The sequence below is a fragment of the Silurus aristotelis genome (genome assembly GCF_946808225.1).
Source record: "Silurus aristotelis genome assembly, chromosome: 16".
Classification (NCBI taxonomy): domain Eukaryota; kingdom Metazoa; phylum Chordata; class Actinopteri; order Siluriformes; family Siluridae; genus Silurus; species Silurus aristotelis.
The window spans coordinates 13182103-13202026 of record NC_139589.1 but is presented as its reverse complement, the minus strand read 5'-3'; the positions used below and the strand labels follow the sequence as shown (position 1 = coordinate 13202026).

The 19924-nt window shown below is 38.0% G+C and overlaps 1 protein-coding gene across 8 annotated transcripts in view; it reads left to right on the top strand.

Annotated features, from left to right (window-relative positions):
• The window catches only part of ank1b (ankyrin 1, erythrocytic b), a 77535-nt gene that overhangs the window by 43349 nt on the left and 14262 nt on the right, over nt 1–19924 (top strand). For 5 of the 8 annotated variants that reach the window (XM_083565002.1, XM_083565003.1, XM_083565009.1 and 2 more), the window contains exons 15-35: nt 406–504; nt 620–718; nt 1354–1551; nt 2915–3013; nt 4360–4458; nt 6354–6452; nt 6815–6907; nt 7038–7110; nt 9599–9619; nt 10284–10407; nt 10551–10614; nt 11549–11661; nt 11765–11989; nt 12107–12261; nt 12451–12662; nt 14233–14437; nt 14734–14830; nt 15417–15645; nt 17332–17460; nt 18188–18307; nt 19646–19730. In XM_083565002.1, the coding sequence (XP_083421128.1) occupies nt 406–504; nt 620–718; nt 1354–1551; nt 2915–3013; nt 4360–4458; nt 6354–6452; nt 6815–6907; nt 7038–7110; nt 9599–9619; nt 10284–10407; nt 10551–10614; nt 11549–11661; nt 11765–11989; nt 12107–12261; nt 12451–12662; nt 14233–14437; nt 14734–14830; nt 15417–15645; nt 17332–17460; nt 18188–18307; nt 19646–19730 (2638 nt within the window). The remainder of the gene's footprint in view (nt 1–405; nt 505–619; nt 719–1353; nt 1552–2914; nt 3014–4359; nt 4459–6353; nt 6453–6814; nt 6908–7037; nt 7111–9598; nt 9620–10283; nt 10408–10550; nt 10615–11548; nt 11662–11764; nt 11990–12106; nt 12262–12450; nt 12663–14232; nt 14438–14733; nt 14831–15416; nt 15646–17331; nt 17461–18187; nt 18308–19645; nt 19731–19924) is intronic. The other 3 variants (XM_083565008.1, XM_083565004.1, XM_083565006.1) reach the window with 1 other exon arrangement.

Genomic DNA, 19924 nt, shown 5'->3' with positions numbered 1-19924 from the left:
ACTCACATTATGACTACACAGATATCAATTTAGCGCAATCTAACTGTTGCACTTGAACTTATTTTATATCATTTAACGTTTGTTAATGGAATTATATTAAACAGGTAAACAGATTTTTTTTTTTTACATGGTACAGTTATATATAAAACACAAATGTGGTGGTTAAGGATTAAATTGAGACCTTCAGATGTTTTACATTTAATAGTTTTTGTGTTGTATTGTTGCTAAAATATATTGCTTGTTACTGACACTTAATATTATATGAATATGTTTACTGTATATCACTGATTTTCAAGACTTATTCCCAAATCATTTCATAACAAATTTTTCATCATTTTCAGATAATTTTATAATTCTGTATAATTTTTTATATAAACTATTTTCTAATATTATTTGGACAAACAGAAAGGCTTTACTCCTCTACATGTGGCATGCAAGTATGGAAAAGTAGATGTGGCAGAGCTGCTTCTGGACAGAGGAGCAAACCCAAATGCAGCAGGAAAGGTAATGCAGGCAAACTACATGATGTGTGTGTGTGTGTGTGTGTGTGTGTGTGTGTGTGTGTGTGTGTGTGTGTGTGTGATTAAACCTGTAACGTGTCTGTTTTTTATTCTCACAGAATGGACTAACACCTCTACACGTGGCTGTCCATCACAACAACCTGGATGTGGTCAAGCTGCTGGTCAGCAAGGGCGGATCTCCACACAGCACAGCTAGAGTAATGCACACACACACACACACACACACACACACACAGACACACACACACGCACACATACATACAGACACATAGTGCTGCACTTAATGGTCATATGCGAAAGTATATTTCTTCGTTTTGATATCTTTTTAAATTTTGTTTCTTATTGACCCATAAAAACGAGTGACTTTAAATTATCTCCACTCAAAAATTTGTTTTTATTTAAGCTTCCAATACACAGGCTGAATGCCAGTGGCTCCCTGAAGAAAGCAACATTATATAATCTGTAGTCCACAGTAAGCCTGAACACTATTTGACATGTTACCTACTTACACTGATAATCAATCAAAAGAAGGACTTTATTCTATTTTTTATATTTAATAAGACACTGAATACATGTGAGAATACTATAAATGTCACCTATTATTTAGAGCCCTATTTTTGCAATAAGGTCCCATTCAGCCAAAATGTTTTGCAAACATGCAAAAATAAAAAAAAGTTTCTATATTTTGAATCATCTTAACATTGAAATGTTTTTTATTTTATTTAAATACATACATAATATTAAAATCCAAAAAATATTCAAACAGCTAATTTTATTTCGAAACGCAGAAATACAGAGATGTTAAATCAGAATACATTTCTCACTCTTTTAGAATGGATACATGCCACTACACATTGCTGCTAAGCAGAACCAGTTGGAGGTAGCCAGCTGTCTGCTACAGTCTGGAGCTAATGCCAATGTGGAGTCTCTACAAGGCATCACGCCCCTCCATTTAGCTGCTCAGGAGGGACGGCCTGACATGGTGGCCTTGCTCATTTCCAAACAGGCCAACGTCAACCTCGGGAACAAGGTCTTGTTTTATGTTGCACCATGGTTCTGAAGAAACGTTGTCTAATTTCAATGTGTACTGCGTCAGCTATATATGGTTGAAAAAAAAAGCTTCTTCGCTTGACTAGACTTGACTTGACTTGACAGATTTACCACCGATTTCTTTAAAGTGTAAAATATTTAGTCCAGTTAAAGATAAAACTCAGTCTTGTACTAACTGGTTAATATGCAGTACAATGTTATTATATGTGATGTTGATACATAGTGAATTTCAGATGTCTGTATTTCTCCTTTCATGTATTTAAATTAAATCTCCCCTAACCAGTCATTACAATATTAGGCCACACCTATTACAATTTGTTTAAAATTATAATTTATAATTCAGTCTTGCCTTGATGTTCAATGAAACAAAAAGTTAGTTATGATGCATTTTTTAAATAATGATCAAAGTCATGTTTTTAAGATGTTCCATATATTTATTAACCTATACTCATGGAGCACTTATTAAAAATACTTTGGGACAGAATTTTGCATGATTCAATTTGCTTGGTGTCAACAGTCTAGACTAGTGGAGGTGGTATGATGGTGTAGGGTCTGTCAAGAACGAGTGATTGAAAATAGCATTTATGTAAAATTATAATTGCAATCTAAAAGATATATTATTATAATAAATGTAATCAATAAAGGTTCAGGGTCATAGCAAGATCAGTCCAAGGTCAATGCAATATCTGCAATAGTTATTCTATTTTCCCAGATTAAAGTAGATTTTAAGGTTCCCTGGTGGTCTAGTTGTTAGGATGAGGCGCTCTCACCGCTGCGGCCCGGGTTCGATCACCAGTCAGGGAACCAACCCCAGCCATTAGGCTTGCACAAGCCTTAGTGCCGGTCCCAAGCCCGGATAAATGGGGAGGGTTGCGTTAGGAAGGGCATCCAGCGTAAAAACGTGCCAAATAAAACATGCGGATGGTCCGCTGTGGCGACCCCTAATGGGAGAAGCCGAAAGAAAGTTTAAAGTAGATTTTAAGGGAGTATTTGGCCAACCAACCAGTAAACAAGACCAGACTTATTGGCAGTGGAATCATAGCTTGTGATACCTCTGGTGATAAGTTCTACTTGTCATATGTCTTAAATTCACACCAATATTGGTACTAGTCCACTTTAATTTGGACCCTGGGCCCAATATTTGAGAAATGAAGTAAAAAGTGTGATATTTTAAGGTTCCCTTTCTCTCATATTGTGTCCAAAAGTTTAAAGTGTTTTATTTAACTTTTATATTATATTATATTATATTTACTTAATTAATTGTATTATAAAAATGTGTGTTTTTATTTGAGAAATTCTTGCCTTCCATTAAAACTTGCATGTAATATCTGTTATGTGTGCAGAGCGGTCTGACACCACTGCACCTGGTGGCTCAGGAGGGGCATGTAGGCATCGCAGACATGTTGGTGAAGCAGGGTGCCTCAGTTTATGCAGCTTCAAGGGTAAACACACACACACACACACACACACACACACACACACACACACACACACACACACAAACACACACACGTGCACACACACACACACACACACATACACACACACACACACACACGCATGCACACACACACACACACACACACACACACACACACACACACACACACACACACACACACACACACACACACACGTCTATGATGCATGTCAGTGTTACATTCACAAACCTGTACAATTCAGCAAAGACATTTGTGAGAAAGAGCTCCTGTGTCAATGCAGTGTTTAATGGAGCTTAGTGAAACCTGGAGTTGATAAGCAAGCTGTGGCAATTCAGCTTTGACCTCTGACCCTTTATCAGACACTTCTTATTCCCAAAGTGGATTCTCTCACCTCTCAGTCAATACTCTCATAATAGAAGCCCCACTTGAGGCACTGTCATATTGGGGCAACATTGACCTTCCATTCTTACTGGAGACACTACGCTGTGAAGGCTGATATTAATGCCTTTATTTTTTGGCAATTTTCTTCTTTGTGGTACAGCATTATCTGTATAGCTTTTTCTTTTGTACACTCACATTCACTTTATTAGAAACACCTGCACATATTCATGCAGTCAGCCAATCAGCAGTGCAATGCAATAAATCATGCAGATATAGGTCAAGTTTTTAATGATCACGTCAATAACCAGAATAAAGAACAAGTGTAATTTCTGTGACTAAATTTGGCATGGATGTCGGTACATTTGGGCTGGGTTCAGTATTTTATAAACTGCTGATCTCCTGGGTTTTTCCACACATAGTACTCTCTAGAGTAAACATAAAAATGTAGAGTGAGTGACAGTTCTGTGGGTGGAAAACTCACAGAGAGAAATAACCAAATTTGTTCAAACTGCCAGGAAGGATAAAGTAAATCTAATTACTCTCTACAATCGTAGTGAATTGTACAGAAACGTATCTCAACATGCACAATATATTGAACCCTGAGGCAGATAGGCTACAACAGTGAAGAAACACATACGATTTACTCCTGTCATCCAAGAACAGAAATCTAAAGCTATCATGTGCACGGACCCAGCCAAACTAAACAGTTATAGATTAGAAGAAAAAATATCACCTGGTCTTTTTCCATTTTCTATTGTCCAGGTTTGGTGAATCTGTTTTCATGGTAGCCTTAGATTCCTGATGTTGGCTGACAAAATATGACAGGAACTCACCATAAAGTTTGATGTGCATTCTGAGGTGCTTTTCTGCTTCACCACACTCATAAAGTGTATATGTATATTCTTCTTTTATTTTTAATTTTTATAAACTCTTAATGTTATAATCTCTTACTCTGTTGGTCACAGATGGGATACACACCCTTACATGTAGCATGTCACTATGGCAACATAAAGATGGTGAAGTTCCTTCTACAACAACAAGCACATGTTAACAGCAAGACCAGAGTAAGTCTGAACCTTCAGTCATGTGACATCACTGAAACAGTTTTACAGTTTTATAATCACTGGTTTGTTATAGACTTAGATGCACAGCAGAGTCATAAGTGCAGGCAAAAGACATTTAAAAAAGATTTGAATCAGATTATTGCTATAGCCTTTTCCCCAAACAGAACATCATAAAAACTTCACACTGCATAACATCATAAATCGAACATTTTGGATATATTTCATCAAATCCATTTGCACCCAATATGTTCTATTAATGTTTATATATATATATATATATATATATATATATATATAAAACTTAAATAATTTAACTTATACTTTACATCATTGTAACTCAACCCCTCCTAATACATTGTCATAAATCAAATCCATGCCAATTGCACTACATTTTATCTTCTAATACACTGCATCATAATTGAAAGTTATGAATTCTATCGTTTTATATACCAGGATATATCAACGGTCAGGTCCGTATCAGGGCTGAAATGAGGCAAACACTCACATGAACATCAACACATGACATAATACAACAAGTCATTATGTATGTTACAGAAATACAGCCAAAATAGAAAAGCAGTGTGTGAAAAACATGTGACCACCTCTATAAAAGCTTATAAAAGTTTTAGCAGTTCGCTGTTCTGGAACATTCAGGTGTGTGTCGACACAATGCCAAAGAGGAAAATCATCAGTAATGATTTTAGATTTTTAGATCAATCTGGAAAGGGTTATAAGGCCATTTTCATAGAATGTAAAAATCAATCATTCCACAAAAAGCTTATTCACAACTGAAACACATTCCACAGTTAACAATCCTGTGGATGCCCCAGCAAATTTACCCCAAGGTCAGACTGTACAATGCTCAGTAAATTTCAAAAGAAATGCAAAAGTTACAGACTTAGACTATACAGACCTCAGTTATCATGTTAATGTTAAAATTCATATTAGTCCAATTAAAAAAAAAAAATGAAAAAGTATTTGGAAGGGTTGCCAGGTGAAAGCTTTTTTTCTCTACAAATAACATGGCATCAAGGATTAGGTTTGCAAAGTTGCATCAGAACCAACCACCAGACTTCTGGAACAGTGTCCTTTGGATAAATAAGACATAAGTGGAAATGTTTGGCCTTAATGCCCATTTGGCAAAACTCAAACACAGCAAATCAGCACAAACACTTCATACTAAATGTCAAGTATGGCTGTGGAACAGTGATGATTTGGGCTTGTTTTGAAGGACCTGCAGTCATTGAGTTGGCCATGTACCACTCTGTATACCGAAGTATTCTAATCATATGTGAGGCTATCTGTCTGACAGCTAAGGCTTGGGTAAAACTAGGTCATGCAACCTAACAACAATTCCAAACACACCAGACAATCTACAGTAGCATGGCTGAAAAAGAACAGAAACAACATTTTGCAGTGGCCCAGTCAAAGTTCAGACCTCAACCTGACTGAATTGCTGTTGCAGGACCTTAAGACAGCTGTGCAAAACTAAATGAACTGATGCAATATTGTAAAGAAGACTGAGCCAAAGCCACAGCCACAATACACCAGGTTAATGCTAATACACTTGGTTCTACAAGCAATTAAACCATGAGTTGTACGTAGTTTTTACACACAGCTTTTACAAAATATATAGTGACACAGTGTAATATGTCATGTGTTGTTGTTCATTTGAGGTTGTACTAATTCTAAGGCCTGATAAGGACTTGATGATTATTATGTTCTGATACATAAACCCATAGAAATCAAAGGGGGTGTACATTCATTTTCACACTGCTACTAATGCACACACATTCACACACATCTAGAGGCAACTTGAATTCCCTGTTTCACCTACACAACATGTTTGGAAGCTAAAGTCAAGTTTTAGTGTCCTTAAATTTTCTTTCTCTCAGGTGGGCTACACTCCACTCCATCAGGCAGCCCAGCAAGGTCATACAGACATCGTCACTCTTCTCCTGAAACATGGAGCTCTGCCTAATGAGATCACAACTGTAAGGACTTGTTTTATTTTGTTCATGTTAACATTTGACTCTTTTACATTTGTGCGTATTTTTTAAGCCACAATCAAACTAATATTTTATTGTAGTTATCTTGCCAGGTGTTGGATTTTGGAAAAACCTGCTTGATATATTGATCTTCAGATCATAATATGTTTCAGGGTTTAAATAAAAAAAAAAAATGTTTCAAAAGAAAATGAATTACTGATCAGCATGAATTACTGACCATGCTGACTTAATCCTTTTTATCGAGTGTAGCTGGTTTGAATAGTTAAAGATGTGGTGTGGTGCTGCTGTATGGGATATTATCAGAGATGGCCAAATGCTGTCTTACCAGTGTGTCTCTTCTGTGGCAGAATGGAACGTCGCCTTTGGGCATCGCTAAGCGACTGGGCTATATCTCTGTCATTGATGTCCTCAAGTTAGTGACTGAGGAATCTGTGTCCGTAGTGAGTGCTTACTTGAAGTTATTTATTTCATCAGTGACTTTCTATGATGTTAAAAAGTCCCCTGTCTCTGTTGATCTTGTCTGCTTTTATCACTTCCACTGCATTGTTTTTTATTTTTATTCTCTTTCAGATCACCACTGATAAGCATCGCATGAGTTTCCCAGAGACGGTGGATGAGATCTTAGATGTCTCAGAGGATGAGGGTAAGTAATGTGCTTTACATGGATTTTGGCTAACAGGATGGTAAATGCGTAGTATTGGGAAAGCTACTGTTCAGTTGTTTAGAAAAAACACCTTTGTTACAGTAGTTTGCTACAATCAAATATACTATGAAAAAAAATTAATATTGTATTTCTATTAACCAGCTTTAACATCTCTAACATCTGTAAAGTCTCACAACAGAAAGTCAACAAAACATCTGTAAAGTCTCACAACAAATATTATGGGATTTTATTTGTAAATCCACAGCGTTCGAAAATGGTTTTAATAAATAAAGAGATAATGTATTAAAATCTTAATCAATTAAAGTGGAAGAATCTAAGCTAAGCAAAGAACAAAGTAACAAGAGCTACTCAATAATTAAAACTTTTTTTTCAACTGATTTTTGTTTTAATTTTGTAAGATTGTACAGTATTCAGGTGAAAAATTTTATTACTTATTTAAGCATGTTATAAGCAGCTGTGCTATTATAAACAACATAAAACATAGTTCAGTCACCGTATGCAATCAATACTAGTCTAACCAGTCTGGCATTAGTAAAGAAAACAGTTTAACTTAGTTAAATATACCCATTAAAAGTTAGTAAATTTGGGAGACTTTTCTTAACATGCTTTTTCAAATATCCCTTATCAGTCAGAGCGACATTAACTAATCATGTCAACTTGTAAGCTCATGTATGTAAAGGACAGCAGCTCATACTGTCCCTTGATGCTGCTTAGTTTGAAAAGAAGTGGTGGCTTTATGTGTCAGAGAAAAGATGTGTTAGCTTCCACCCTTCCTGTATGGGAGTTGTTGATAGAAAAGATCTAGCTAGAGGCAGGAATTAGCAAATTACCAATTTGGGAGGAAACAGGGTAAAAAATGTTTTATTGGTTAATGCCAAATGGAAAAATCTGTGTAGCTGCTTGTAAACGGTCCTGGTTCCAAATAACTGTAAGAGTTACATTATTTTGAAAATAGCTTCAGCTTCTGCCAAACTACAAAACATGGAGTTAAGCTAGTAGTGTTGCTACCTGCACCTAGCTGCTGCCCAATACTGAGTGATTTCCAACAGAGCCTCAGCCAAGCAAGGGGCATTGACTTCTATTCAACGCATGTGGACAATGGACACCGGAAATGGAAGCTCAGAGTGTCAAAGTTCAAGTTTGTTTATATCATGTGACAAGAAGTAACGAATGCAAGATTGACACAACACCTCCTAAGAAAATATAAGATAAAGAAACACTGATTATTGTGGTGGCCCAGCATCCCATTTTATACAGCACAGCATTAAAAATAATGAAAAATCTGCATATATAAAAGCTGCCGGGTTTGTAGTGTTGCTGCATACACATAGCAACTTTTTCTGCAGCAGGGTTAAAAAAAATTTAATTTGCCTCCTGTGAAATCCATTGAGACTGTAGCTTTATCCACAAAGGTCACTGTGGCTACAGGCTTCATTCAAGCTAAATTGAAACCACACCTGATTGGAGACCAACAACAGAATCAGTTATGGCTCCTGCTTGGTTAAAATGAAAGCCTGCAGCCACGAAGAGCCAGCCTTTCTAAATAAGACTGAAGATCCCTGGTCTAAAGCCTCAAACCTTATTTCACTTGTTAAATCAGTTCATCTTGTTCTTCAATTAACTATCAAGTGTGCCAACAATTTGACTTGGATGAAATCCTGCATCCACACAGACACATTTTGTAAAAGATTGAACACCCCTTCTTTAGATACATAACTTAAGGGCTTACTATTGCAATAGCCTTTGTGTAACTGAGTTAGAAATGGCCCATATGTAATCAAGCATCTAAAACATTGCAACATAATTGCAGTGAAAGTATAACAATCAGCTTGACTTTACATTCTTTATTGAACTAAGCGTTCTTTTGTGATTGGGGAATGGTGTAGCTGAGTTGTTAGTCTTGTTCAGTCTTGTCTTGTTCAATTTCGGGCCTCAAATATACAATGTAAACAGAAAGCTAAGATAAAGAAACATCATAGAATCATTGCTACCATGTAATTTGTGAAATAATTGTATTACTTACTAAATTTTACATGTCTAGGAACACTTTTTTGACAGATCTGGAATCTGGGCCAAATATAGCCAAGAGACTTATTTCTCTCTGGAAAGCCTTTTAATTTAAAATTGTTATATATTAGAAAAGGTCACCAAGTGAAAAGTTTTTCAGGGATGATACACATATGTCTATCATACTTATGTTTAGCAAATCCAAAGACAAACCCTTGGTGGACTGCTAGCTATTTATGATTAAGCAAATACTAATACGTAATAGATAGAAACTTACTGAAAGCATTTATATTATGTCTATAGGAGTAAATAGGCTGAAAAACAGTCAGACCATCTCTGAAGACCGGACCTGTTTGATCAACACATGAATGCAATGGAATTTTATTCCTAGCATACAGTTTAAGGATTTATTGATGCTAATGATCTACTCTGAACTATGCTGTTTCCTTCTCTTCTCCAGGAGCTGCACCGCTAACATTAGGTAGGATTGTCTAACCGTCTCTGCCTTGATTGTCCGGTTGTCGGTGGTTCCTGACATCATGTGATTGCATCTCGAACACTCTCATTCTGTCTGACGCTGAGTTTTAGCTGCTCTATTTTGGGATCTATGGCTCTGTGTTACAACAGTGTGGGTTCCTCATCACCATGTGGTCATGACTTAATTTTTTCTTTGTCAGCACTAACACATGTTTGTGGGACCATCATTCAGAATTTGTCTCTTATCCCACCACTACAGGGCTGACAGTAAATCGACTAATGAACATAAAATGCCTAATTGACTAATGGTCTTCATTTGACTCAACAGAAAGCTCCTAGGAATTGAACAGACAGTGGCTGTTTTTCCATCCTCATGGACCTCAATAATTAAACCACTCTACTCTATCCTCTTTTAAATAAAGTTTTTTGATTTTCTTCATGTTTTTCATTGGTTCTTTGTGTGTATAACTCCATTGCTTGGATGTATGCTTGTGTCTGAAAGATGGCGAGTGGTGAATGCTGGAATAACAACAGCACTCTCCTTAAATCACGGCTCTCACTTCTCTCCACCTTTCTCACTTGTCCTATCATTTTCTTTGTCTCCTTCCTGGCCCTTTTTTACACCATTATTCTAGATAACTGATGACTGTTGTTGTTCTAATTTGTAGGCGATGAACTGTTGGGAATGGATGGTGCTCGCTACCTGAAGCTGGATGACTTGAAGGACCAAGATGATGACTTTCTTTCACCAAAAAAATCTCTACGGGAGTTTGAGAGTGGAATGGGCACAACGTAAGCTTTGAGTGCAAATACAAAAAGCAGCTAAATATTTAAGATCGTTCTGAAACCTAATATTAGTCAAATGTCTAAATGTTCATTATATCTAAGATATCAATATTAGTAATAACTAAAATAACATCTCTACTTCTCTTTAGACCCTACTCACCTGCTATTCCCAGAATTCCATGTGTATCTCCAGAAACTGTCATGCTTGACCAGGTACTAGTTTGTTTGTTTTTTGGAATTGAGACTTAGCTCCATATTATCGAGCACCCTTGAAATGGACGGAAATGTAGAGTAAATACATTTTGTTTCGAGATGCTATGGGAAATTTGAACTAAAGAATGTTTTTAAGGATAAGTCAGACAAAATTGAGCTCTTTGGCAATTATCACACAAAATGTTGTTTATAAAACTTGCTTTTTCAAACATCCCCTGTGGTATAGATATAGAGTTTTGATTTTCTGGATTTTTGGTCGCTGTGATGTTCACGTATTGTTTGTGTACATTCCTTCAAATTGTCTGTTTTTCTGAATGTGTGAATGTACTATTTATAAATTATGCAGTGCACGGGACTGGTGTGAATTCTCTTGCCTTGTCTTAATGTTACCAGGAAGAATATGAAATTTTTAGATTTAACAATGAAATTTTAGATTTCTCTTGTAGGTTTACTTTCAGAATAAGTAACCACTAATAATTGTTTTCCAAACCATGTTTTTAATCTTTATTTAAATTGTATTCGCATTTCTGGTGGATTGTAATACCTCAAATTCTGCTTGCTATCTTAATTAAATTTTTCATTATAAAACATACTACTAAAAGTGTAGAATGAAGGCAGAGGAGTATGCAAATAAAGTCACTCATATTTTTATCTATTATTATATCATATTATAACTTTATCACAATTTATCTGCATATAAATAAATTGCTCAATTATTGTAATTTCTGCCCTGAATGTTTCTAATTATAAGTAGTGTACTAGTACTAGTTCTAAGTACTGGTTTGTTTTACTCATTCACAGTGTAGATTAATGGGTAAAAAAAAAAAAGATTGGACACAGTCAGACTGGATGATCTGACTGATCCATGGTCTACTTGTATATTTGTAGTTTCTTTTTTGCTGCGTATCTGATGCATATTGTCCTGTGTTTGCAGCACACTCCTATCCCTTTGCCTAAGGAGTATGATGAGGACTCTCTTATCCCCAGTAGTCCTGCCACAGAAACCTCAGACAATGTTAGCCCAGTGGCCAGCCCCATTCACACTGGGTCAGTAGAGATATGCTACCGTATTGAATCATACACTAAACAATGTCAGTTGTTTAGTGGTATAAAATGTAAACTAATGTGTTCATTGATTGCTGGTTGACAGGTTTCTGGTGAGTTTTATGGTGGATGCAAGAGGTGGGTCTATGCGTGGCAGCAGACACAATGGCCTGCGGGTGATTATACCCCCTCGTACCTGTGCTGCCCCAACACGCATTACCTGCCGTCTGGTCAAACCACAGAAACTCACAACCCCTCCTCCCCTGGTGGAGGGAGAAGGCCTTGCTTCACGCATCATATCTTTGGGACCATCCAGCATGCAGTTCCTGGGGTAGGCCTGATTTTTTTAGCAAATATAAAAGTTTAAAGTATTAAACATTCATTCAGATTGCAACATATCGGCAGATGTTTTGGGACAATATGAATTGCTTCAAATTCTGAATTTCAGGCCAGTTATTGTGGAAATTCCTCACTTTGCTTCGCTGGGAAGAGGTGATCGAGAGCTGGTGGTGCTGCGCAGTGAGAATGGTTCAGTCTGGAAAGAGCACCGTAGCCGCTATGGCGACGACATGCTGGAGACTATTCTGAATGGCATGGACGAAGGTATGGCTCACTAATTATTTTTGCATTCTCACTGCAGCCTGTGTGTTTCATCAGGATAATCCATAAATGTTGCATATGAAAGTTTTTTTTTTAATAAAATAAGTAGAGTGTAAAGAACTCCACTGAAAGACTAGGTGTGGTGCATCAGTTGTATCAGTGAAGACCTTACCTCCAGACTTTTTTGTTCAGATCTGGAGATTCTAGAAGAGCTGGAGAAGAAAAGAATCCGCAGAATCATCTCCACTGATTTTCCCCTTTACTTTGCGGTGGTGTCGCGTGTACAGCAAGAGAGTGATTTGATTGGTCCAGAAGGTGGTCAGCTGATCAGTAAGTTGGTCCCCCAGGTTCAGGCTATCTTCCCTGAGACAGCAGTCACCAAACGAGTGCGACTGGGCCTGCAGGTGAGAAACGATTTTTAGGATTGGTTTATTAATTCTTTATTTCTTTATAGAAAAATATTCCTCTTAGAATCTGTGTATGGTTTTCTTCATGCTCATCTTTTGGTCCATCAAATTTATTACAATCTTTAATCTTTTTTTCTAATTTCTTTAATGCTGCTTTATGTAGGCCCAAAAAAATACAGAAACTCTTAAACTAAAGGGGTTTTTAATGGTTTTAATGGTAGTTGAGTTCATGCACTCTTATATGGATTCTACTTTATTTAAAGAAAGGACCCCTTTATGAGTCTGAGGCTGGGCTTTGGTGTTTTCCTCTGCACAATTCATTACAAATTGTATGTAGAACCATTCAAAGTCCATTCTGTTAAGGTGCCATCAAGGTAATAGTCTAAAGCAGCACTAGAGGTAAAGGCAGCCTTGTCTCAGTCCTGGACTTCCTCAGAGATTTTCACACTGAATGGAAAATGCAGCAAAAACCAGAGTTGGCAGTTAATAGTTTACAAGATGATAAGCATTGTTTTGTCGGTTAAATTTGATGCTTTGGATGCTGATTTGATTTGAGTGAAGTTTACAAAGTGAAGTACAACTGGATTCCCTAACGGTTTAAAGAACTGTTGAATCGCTCTGTGTAGGCAGAGATGAAGTGGAGGCTCGATTGGATTGCCTCGCACTGCAGATAGTTGAAGTAATGATAGACCATCATGTAGAAAAAAAAACAGACAGAAAAGATATTCATTACAACAACTACTGGAGACAACATTGAAGATCACGTGGTTATAAAGGTTTCTACGCTGGTCACTTACGATGGGTGAATTTTTCATTCAAGTGTGTTGACCTTTTAATATGTGGTGTTTTGGCCAGGTATAGGGAGCTTTCCAAGAGCTTTTCTGCTTTGCATCGATCACAGTGTGTTTTTGTGTTCCTGTTCACCTGTGATTTCTCCAGTCTACATTTTGAAAAGTTTAATAAGGCTTGGTGGCCTTTACTTTTGCTTTGTTTAGTTCAATTGGCATAATATGTTGGCTTGTTTCCTCTTTGCTTTACTTAATTAAGCAGTTTGGCTGTTTAATGCTGTCAAGAATGAGGAAGCAAATACAATATATACAATGTAGGAAAACATGCTTAACACTGTCTCTCTACTGTTTGCTTCTCTGTGTGTTGAATATTATATTTCTGGAAAATTTGCTGTCTTATATACAGAACATAATATTGAAAGGCTATTTATTTCACACAAGCTTTAAATTTTTAGTATAAACATGGTAGAAAGGATCTTTGAGGTCTTGTCCTACACATTCAACACAGAATATTTGTGCAATATATTCCAAAATAATAAAATAAAATTCAAAAGGCCAACTATATTATACAATTAAACATAGTTTATGATATACTAAACATGACATTTTATCTTGATGCTCATTTTACCCAAAGGATACAAACTCACAGTCTCTTTCTTTTTATTTGCACCAAGGTGCCTTTCATATCATCTGATAATTTTTCATCTCCTCCCTTCTGTTACTCTTTTCTTTTTTCCCCACTCATCTTCTAAGTTCTTATCTCTATGTCTCCTCTCCAGGCTCAGCCCATCCCAGACGAGTTGCTGACTCGGCACTTAGGGAACCAGGCCACGTTCAGCCCTGTGGTGACGGTGGAGCCACGCAGACGCAAGTTCCATCGGCCCATCGGCCTGCGCATCCCCCTACCCCCCTCATGGAGGGAGAGTCCACGCGATGCTGGTGAAGGGGACACCACCAGCCTGCGCCTCCTCTGTAGCGTCATTGGTACACTCTGGTTCTTGACATATGTTCTCACATTATGCTCTCTGATAAAAGGATTTGCGCATGTATGAAAGAAAGATTAGCTTGTATTCCAGTGTGTATCGGCCTTAGCCAGCTTTGATATGCTAACCCTGCCAAGGCTTTGGATGAAGCTGAAACAGACTGCCTCATCGTGCCCAGCCTGGAAAAGAGTACAGGGATAAAGATAGCCTGAGCATGGTGATTCCAGATGGTGCTGCTTTTAAAACGAAACCAGAAAATACACAGACTTTCTAACAAAAATGTGTGAACTCCTACAGGTGGTACAGCTTCAGCTCAGTGGGAGGACATCACTGGCACCACTAAACTCATGTACTCCAACAATTGTGCCAACTTCACCACCAATGTGTCAGCAAGGTGAGATTTACTTCAAAGCACTAACAATAGATTATTTACACATTTCACAGCACAGCCAACCAGTCTACAAGTATAAATAATGGAAACCTTAATAGCTGACACACCTTTCAATCTTCAAGGGGAGTAATGTGTAGTCCTGCTGAGGGTGGTTTAAAACACTTTATATTTTCTTCTAAGTTTCTACAATTGTTTGTATGGTTTGTTTACAAATTATATGTCTAACATATAAACATTAATGACCTCAAAAATCATTCCTATTTAAATATGCAACAACTTTAAGCACTAACATCAAGTAAATCATATGCACCAGCTGAAAAATGTAATGTTTAAAGAGGGCACCGCTTTCAGGGTGTCCGCTAAAACTAAATATCTCATAAGTCAAGTCAAGTTTATTTGCATCATAAGACATATGGAGTTGTTAATCAGCTTCCAAATTCATATATAACATAGATCATCTGCTATATGTATTAAGAAGAAGAATGTTTTGAAGTTTTCTCTTAAATCTATATTGTTATATCTGTATACAAATTCGACAACCTGGGCTAAGTGTTCTGAAAGCTCAGAGCTCCGTATCTTCTTGCTGCAGGTTCTGGCTAGCCGACTGTCCTAGGACAGCAGAAGCCGTGACCTTTGCCAACCTGCTGTACCGGGAACTGACGGCCGTGCCCTATATGGCCAAGTTTGTGGTGTTTGCTAAGATGAACGAGGCGCGTGAGGGCCGCCTGCGCTGCTACTGCATGACCGACGACAAAATGGACAAAACCCTGGAGCTACATGAGAACTTCACCGAGGTGGCACGTAGCCGAGACATAGAGGTCAGCTCAATGTGGGATTGGACATGTGCTCACGGCATCATATTTATACCACACATGGCCTATTTACTGACTAATACTTACCTCCTGCCATGTTGTTATTGTATGAGAAAGTCAGGTGTGTCAGAGAAGTATGTGAGGGTGGTGCAGGACATCAGCACTGACAGCAGTAAAGTGTGCAGTAGGAATGACAGACTGGTTCAAGGTGGAGGTTGGACTGCATCAAGGATCGGCTCTGAGCCCTTTCTTGTTTGCAGTGGTGATGGACAGGTTGACGGACGAGGTCAGGAGTCTCTGTGGACTATGATGTTTGCGGATGATATTGTTATTTGTGGTAAGAGTAGGGAGCAGGTAGAGAAGAGCCTGGAGAGGTGGAGGTACACGCTGGAGAGAAGGGGAATGAAAGTCAGTAGGAGTAAGACAGAGTACATGTGTGTAAATGAAATGGAGAGCAGTGGAGGGGTGCGGTTGCAGGGGGAAGAGGTGGTGAAGGTGGAGGAGTTCAGGTACCTGGGGTCAACAGTGCAAAGTAATGGAGAGTGTGTTAGAGAAGTAATGAAAACAGTGCAGGCAGGGTGGAGTGGGTGGAGAAGAGTGACAGGAGTGATTTGTGATAGAAGGGTATCTGCAAGAGTGAAAGGGAAAGTTTATAGGACTGTGGTGAGACCTGCGATGTTGTATGGTTTAAAAACAGTGGAATTGACTAAAAGACAGGAGGTGGAGCTGGAGGTAGCAGAGCTAAAGATGTTGAGGTTTTCATTGGGAGTGACGAGGATGGACAGGTTTTGAAATTAGTTTATTAGAGGAACAATGCATGTAGGACGCTTTGGAGACAAGGTGAGAGAGGCCCGATTGAGATGGTTTGTACATGTTCAGAGGAGGGACATATCGGTAGGAGAATGCTGAGGATGGAGCTGCCTGGAAGAAGGAAAAGAGGAAGGCCAAGGAGAAGGTTTATAGATGTGGTGAGGGAAGACATGCAGGTAGTTGCAGAGGCAAATGTAGAGAACAAAGTAGTATGAAGACAGATGATCTGCTGTGGCGACCCCTAATGAGAGATGCCGAAAGAAGAAGAAGACTTACCTTCTGCTATGTTATTTTGGTGTACAGGAGAAAATGTTAAGTTAAAATACAGTCATTAAATTCAACAATGTAGTGTGTAGAGTTCATAAGTAATGTTTATAAACCATAAAAGGCAAGACCTACATATTACACACTATGAATATTGTTGACTATTATTCTATAACTGCACACCTATTAGTGTTTTATTATTTACACACAAAATAGGAAAATCGATACTACTTTTTCCATGCTTGTAAATAAACTGCCATAACTGAATGCAATAAAAACGGTGTACAGTGCCAGAGACTTGTGGTACAACCTAAAAATCATGTTTGCATAGACTACCAACACACTGTGTTGATATGCTTCAACCCATTTAGCATGTGGCATAGATATGACTCGTTATGTTGGTATATAAACAATTTTTTTCTATGATTGGTGTTAAATGCTAATATATTAAATGGTTATGTAATTCCAAGATTAAATATATGAATCATATTTATCTGCTGGCAGTGTTTGTGTGTGTTTATATATTAGAAGGTGACTCACCCTTAGTCTCTGACACATTTTCACGTTACAGTCTATTTGCATTTTTTTTTTTTTTTGTATCTGTTTCTTTTGAAACAGGTAATGGAAGGGATGCCGCTGCACTTGGAATGCTCTGGAAGCCTTGTGCCAGTGAGGAAGGCCACGCAGCAACCTCGCACATTCAGTTTTCAGGCCTTCAGAGACAACAGGCTTCCTGTTTCTGTGAAGGTCCGTTTATCTGTCTCTCTCAGTGTCAAAGTCTTTATTATTTCCCAGCAACATATCTTGTGTCTATTATGAATGAATTGGTTTTCATTCATTTTGTGTACACAGTTTTATTTATCTCTCACAACCATCTATTATTGTGACCTTTTCGCCCACCAGCCTCTCCTTCTTTCCAGCTTCATTCTCTGTCAAAATCCCTGTCCATTTCTCTCTGTTATTGTGGCTTCTTGTGGTACTTTCAGTCACCATGGTGTAGCTGTAAACGTTGTCTTGCCTTGCCTGCTTGCCTACCTTTCTGCCTGCTTGTCGGTATGTCTGTCTTACTGTCTCTCTCTTTCTCTCTCATGGTTACTCTCTTACTGTCTGATCACACAGACGACAAGGTAAATGTGAAGGTAAATCTTTCTCCTCTCGCTTGCCTACGGACTGCTTCCATCCCTTCCCCGTCCCCTGTCCCCGTCTACCTGTATAAGTCATCCCTGGGTGGCCGAGCTATCTAATTCTCTCTCTCTCTTCTCTCTCTCTCTCTCTCTCTCTCTCTCTCTCTCTCTCTCTCTCTCTCTCTCTCTCTCTCTCTGTGTCTCTCTGTGTCTCTCTCTCGCTCTCTCCCCCTCTTTCGTTCTCTGTCATATACTTTCACTCTTTTGTCATCTCTGACATCTCTTTCTCTTGGGTCTCTGGCTCTCTTTCTATCTGTTCCTTCCCCTGTCTTCCCATCTTGGCTTATTAGGTAAGAGACAGCAATAAGGAATCCACAGGATTCCTGACTTTCCTACGCAAGTCCACCAAATATGAAGATTCACAGCATGTGCTGTGTAACCTCAACATCACCATGCCCCCCTGTGTAAAGGTACTGTTTCTTTTTTATTCTTTAATTTTTATTCTATTCTATTTCCAGTATTTTGTTTGAGTCTATACGTGTATTTCAATGAAAAAGCTACATTTTGGAGGATCTGTTCTACTTTTTCTCTCTGATTTTATTACTTTGCTAAGATTAACCAATCTCCATGACTGCCTAAAACGCCATAAACACTGCTGCCCCCTAATTATTATGGTTACTGGGTGTAATGTAACAATAGTAATCCTAGGTTTTGCTAGGCACAGTGGTTCCTAGCAAGTTAGCTGTCATATATTTGTAAATTGAAAGCAGGCTTTGCTTGTGTGTAGACAGATACAGGTCAACATCTTGGTACATTATACATTTTGTAAATATCCTTGATTGCAAAGCAGACATTACCTTGTTTAAATAAAGCTCATACACTCACCTTTGAACTACCTGAATTAGTTCATTATAAAATTTAATCTTCATTAAATTCAGCTGAGAGATTCAACATATTTACCCAGGAGTTCTGCCACTATGGAATCCCTGTTTTTTTAAAGCCTTGCTGCAATTCCACTTTTTAAGTGAGAAAGAAAGAAACAGTTTATTCTTTAAAAAACTAATATTATAGTCCAAACTGGACAGCCCTATAAATATAAGATATGCTTTAATTGCTTCATTGCATTGTATATACAGTAGATGCACCAATTTTTTGTGGACAAAAATAAAAGAGCAATTCTATTATAAATCTTTGCTTTTGATCACTTTTTGGGGTAACAAGGTGGTCAAGTGGAAAGTGTTGTTTCCTCATAGCTTCAGGGACCCTATTCTGTCTATGCATGTGGGTTATCTATTTAGACCCTGCACCCAAAAACCTGCCAAGACTGTTTAAGATAAATGGCCTATCTAACAGGGTGTATATTTCTACATCATGCTCTGTTTTTCAATTATTTATTTTTTTGACAGAGGTGTATTTCAGTGATCTTAGCTGTGGCTTTACACTGAATTCTGTTCTGTGACTGATATATAAAAGTCATGTTTTATCTTAAAACTGTTTTAGTGATATTTGAACCATCATTAAATTTGCCAATATTTGCAAAGACAGTTTCTGCCACTGTTAAGCAAAACAAAAATTTAATATTATTTCCCTAAACATTACTTGTCACAAAACCGCTGAGTAACAGGCAGACAATCAATTGAAAGACATTTTTAAAACAGTTTTTATTTTTTTGCCATTATTTTCCTCTGTGTCACTCTTTGGAGCTATTTTTAGCAACAAGCTAAATGTTCAGACAAATAACATTCATGTCTATGTGAATAGGGCAGATAAAATCATGTCATTTGTATTTTGTGCCTTTTATAATTCAGGTGGCAGGTGGGGAAGAGCGCAGACGGACTTTGACACCACTGGCCCTGAGGGAGAGGTACAGCGCCCTGGGCGAATCGGGACTGGGTAAGACACAGCGCCGCCATGCTGCGAGAGGACACGAGGCGCTCTATTTGAATGCCGTATCCCCTGCTTTCTCTGGCAGAAACCAAACATGTGCATGGCTCTGACTGAGCTCTGGATGCTAAGCCCTGTCCTCGACACCTCACTCTGCCATGCAGGGCTGATTGTAATCAATCTCAGGCAGCTCCGTGGGGTCA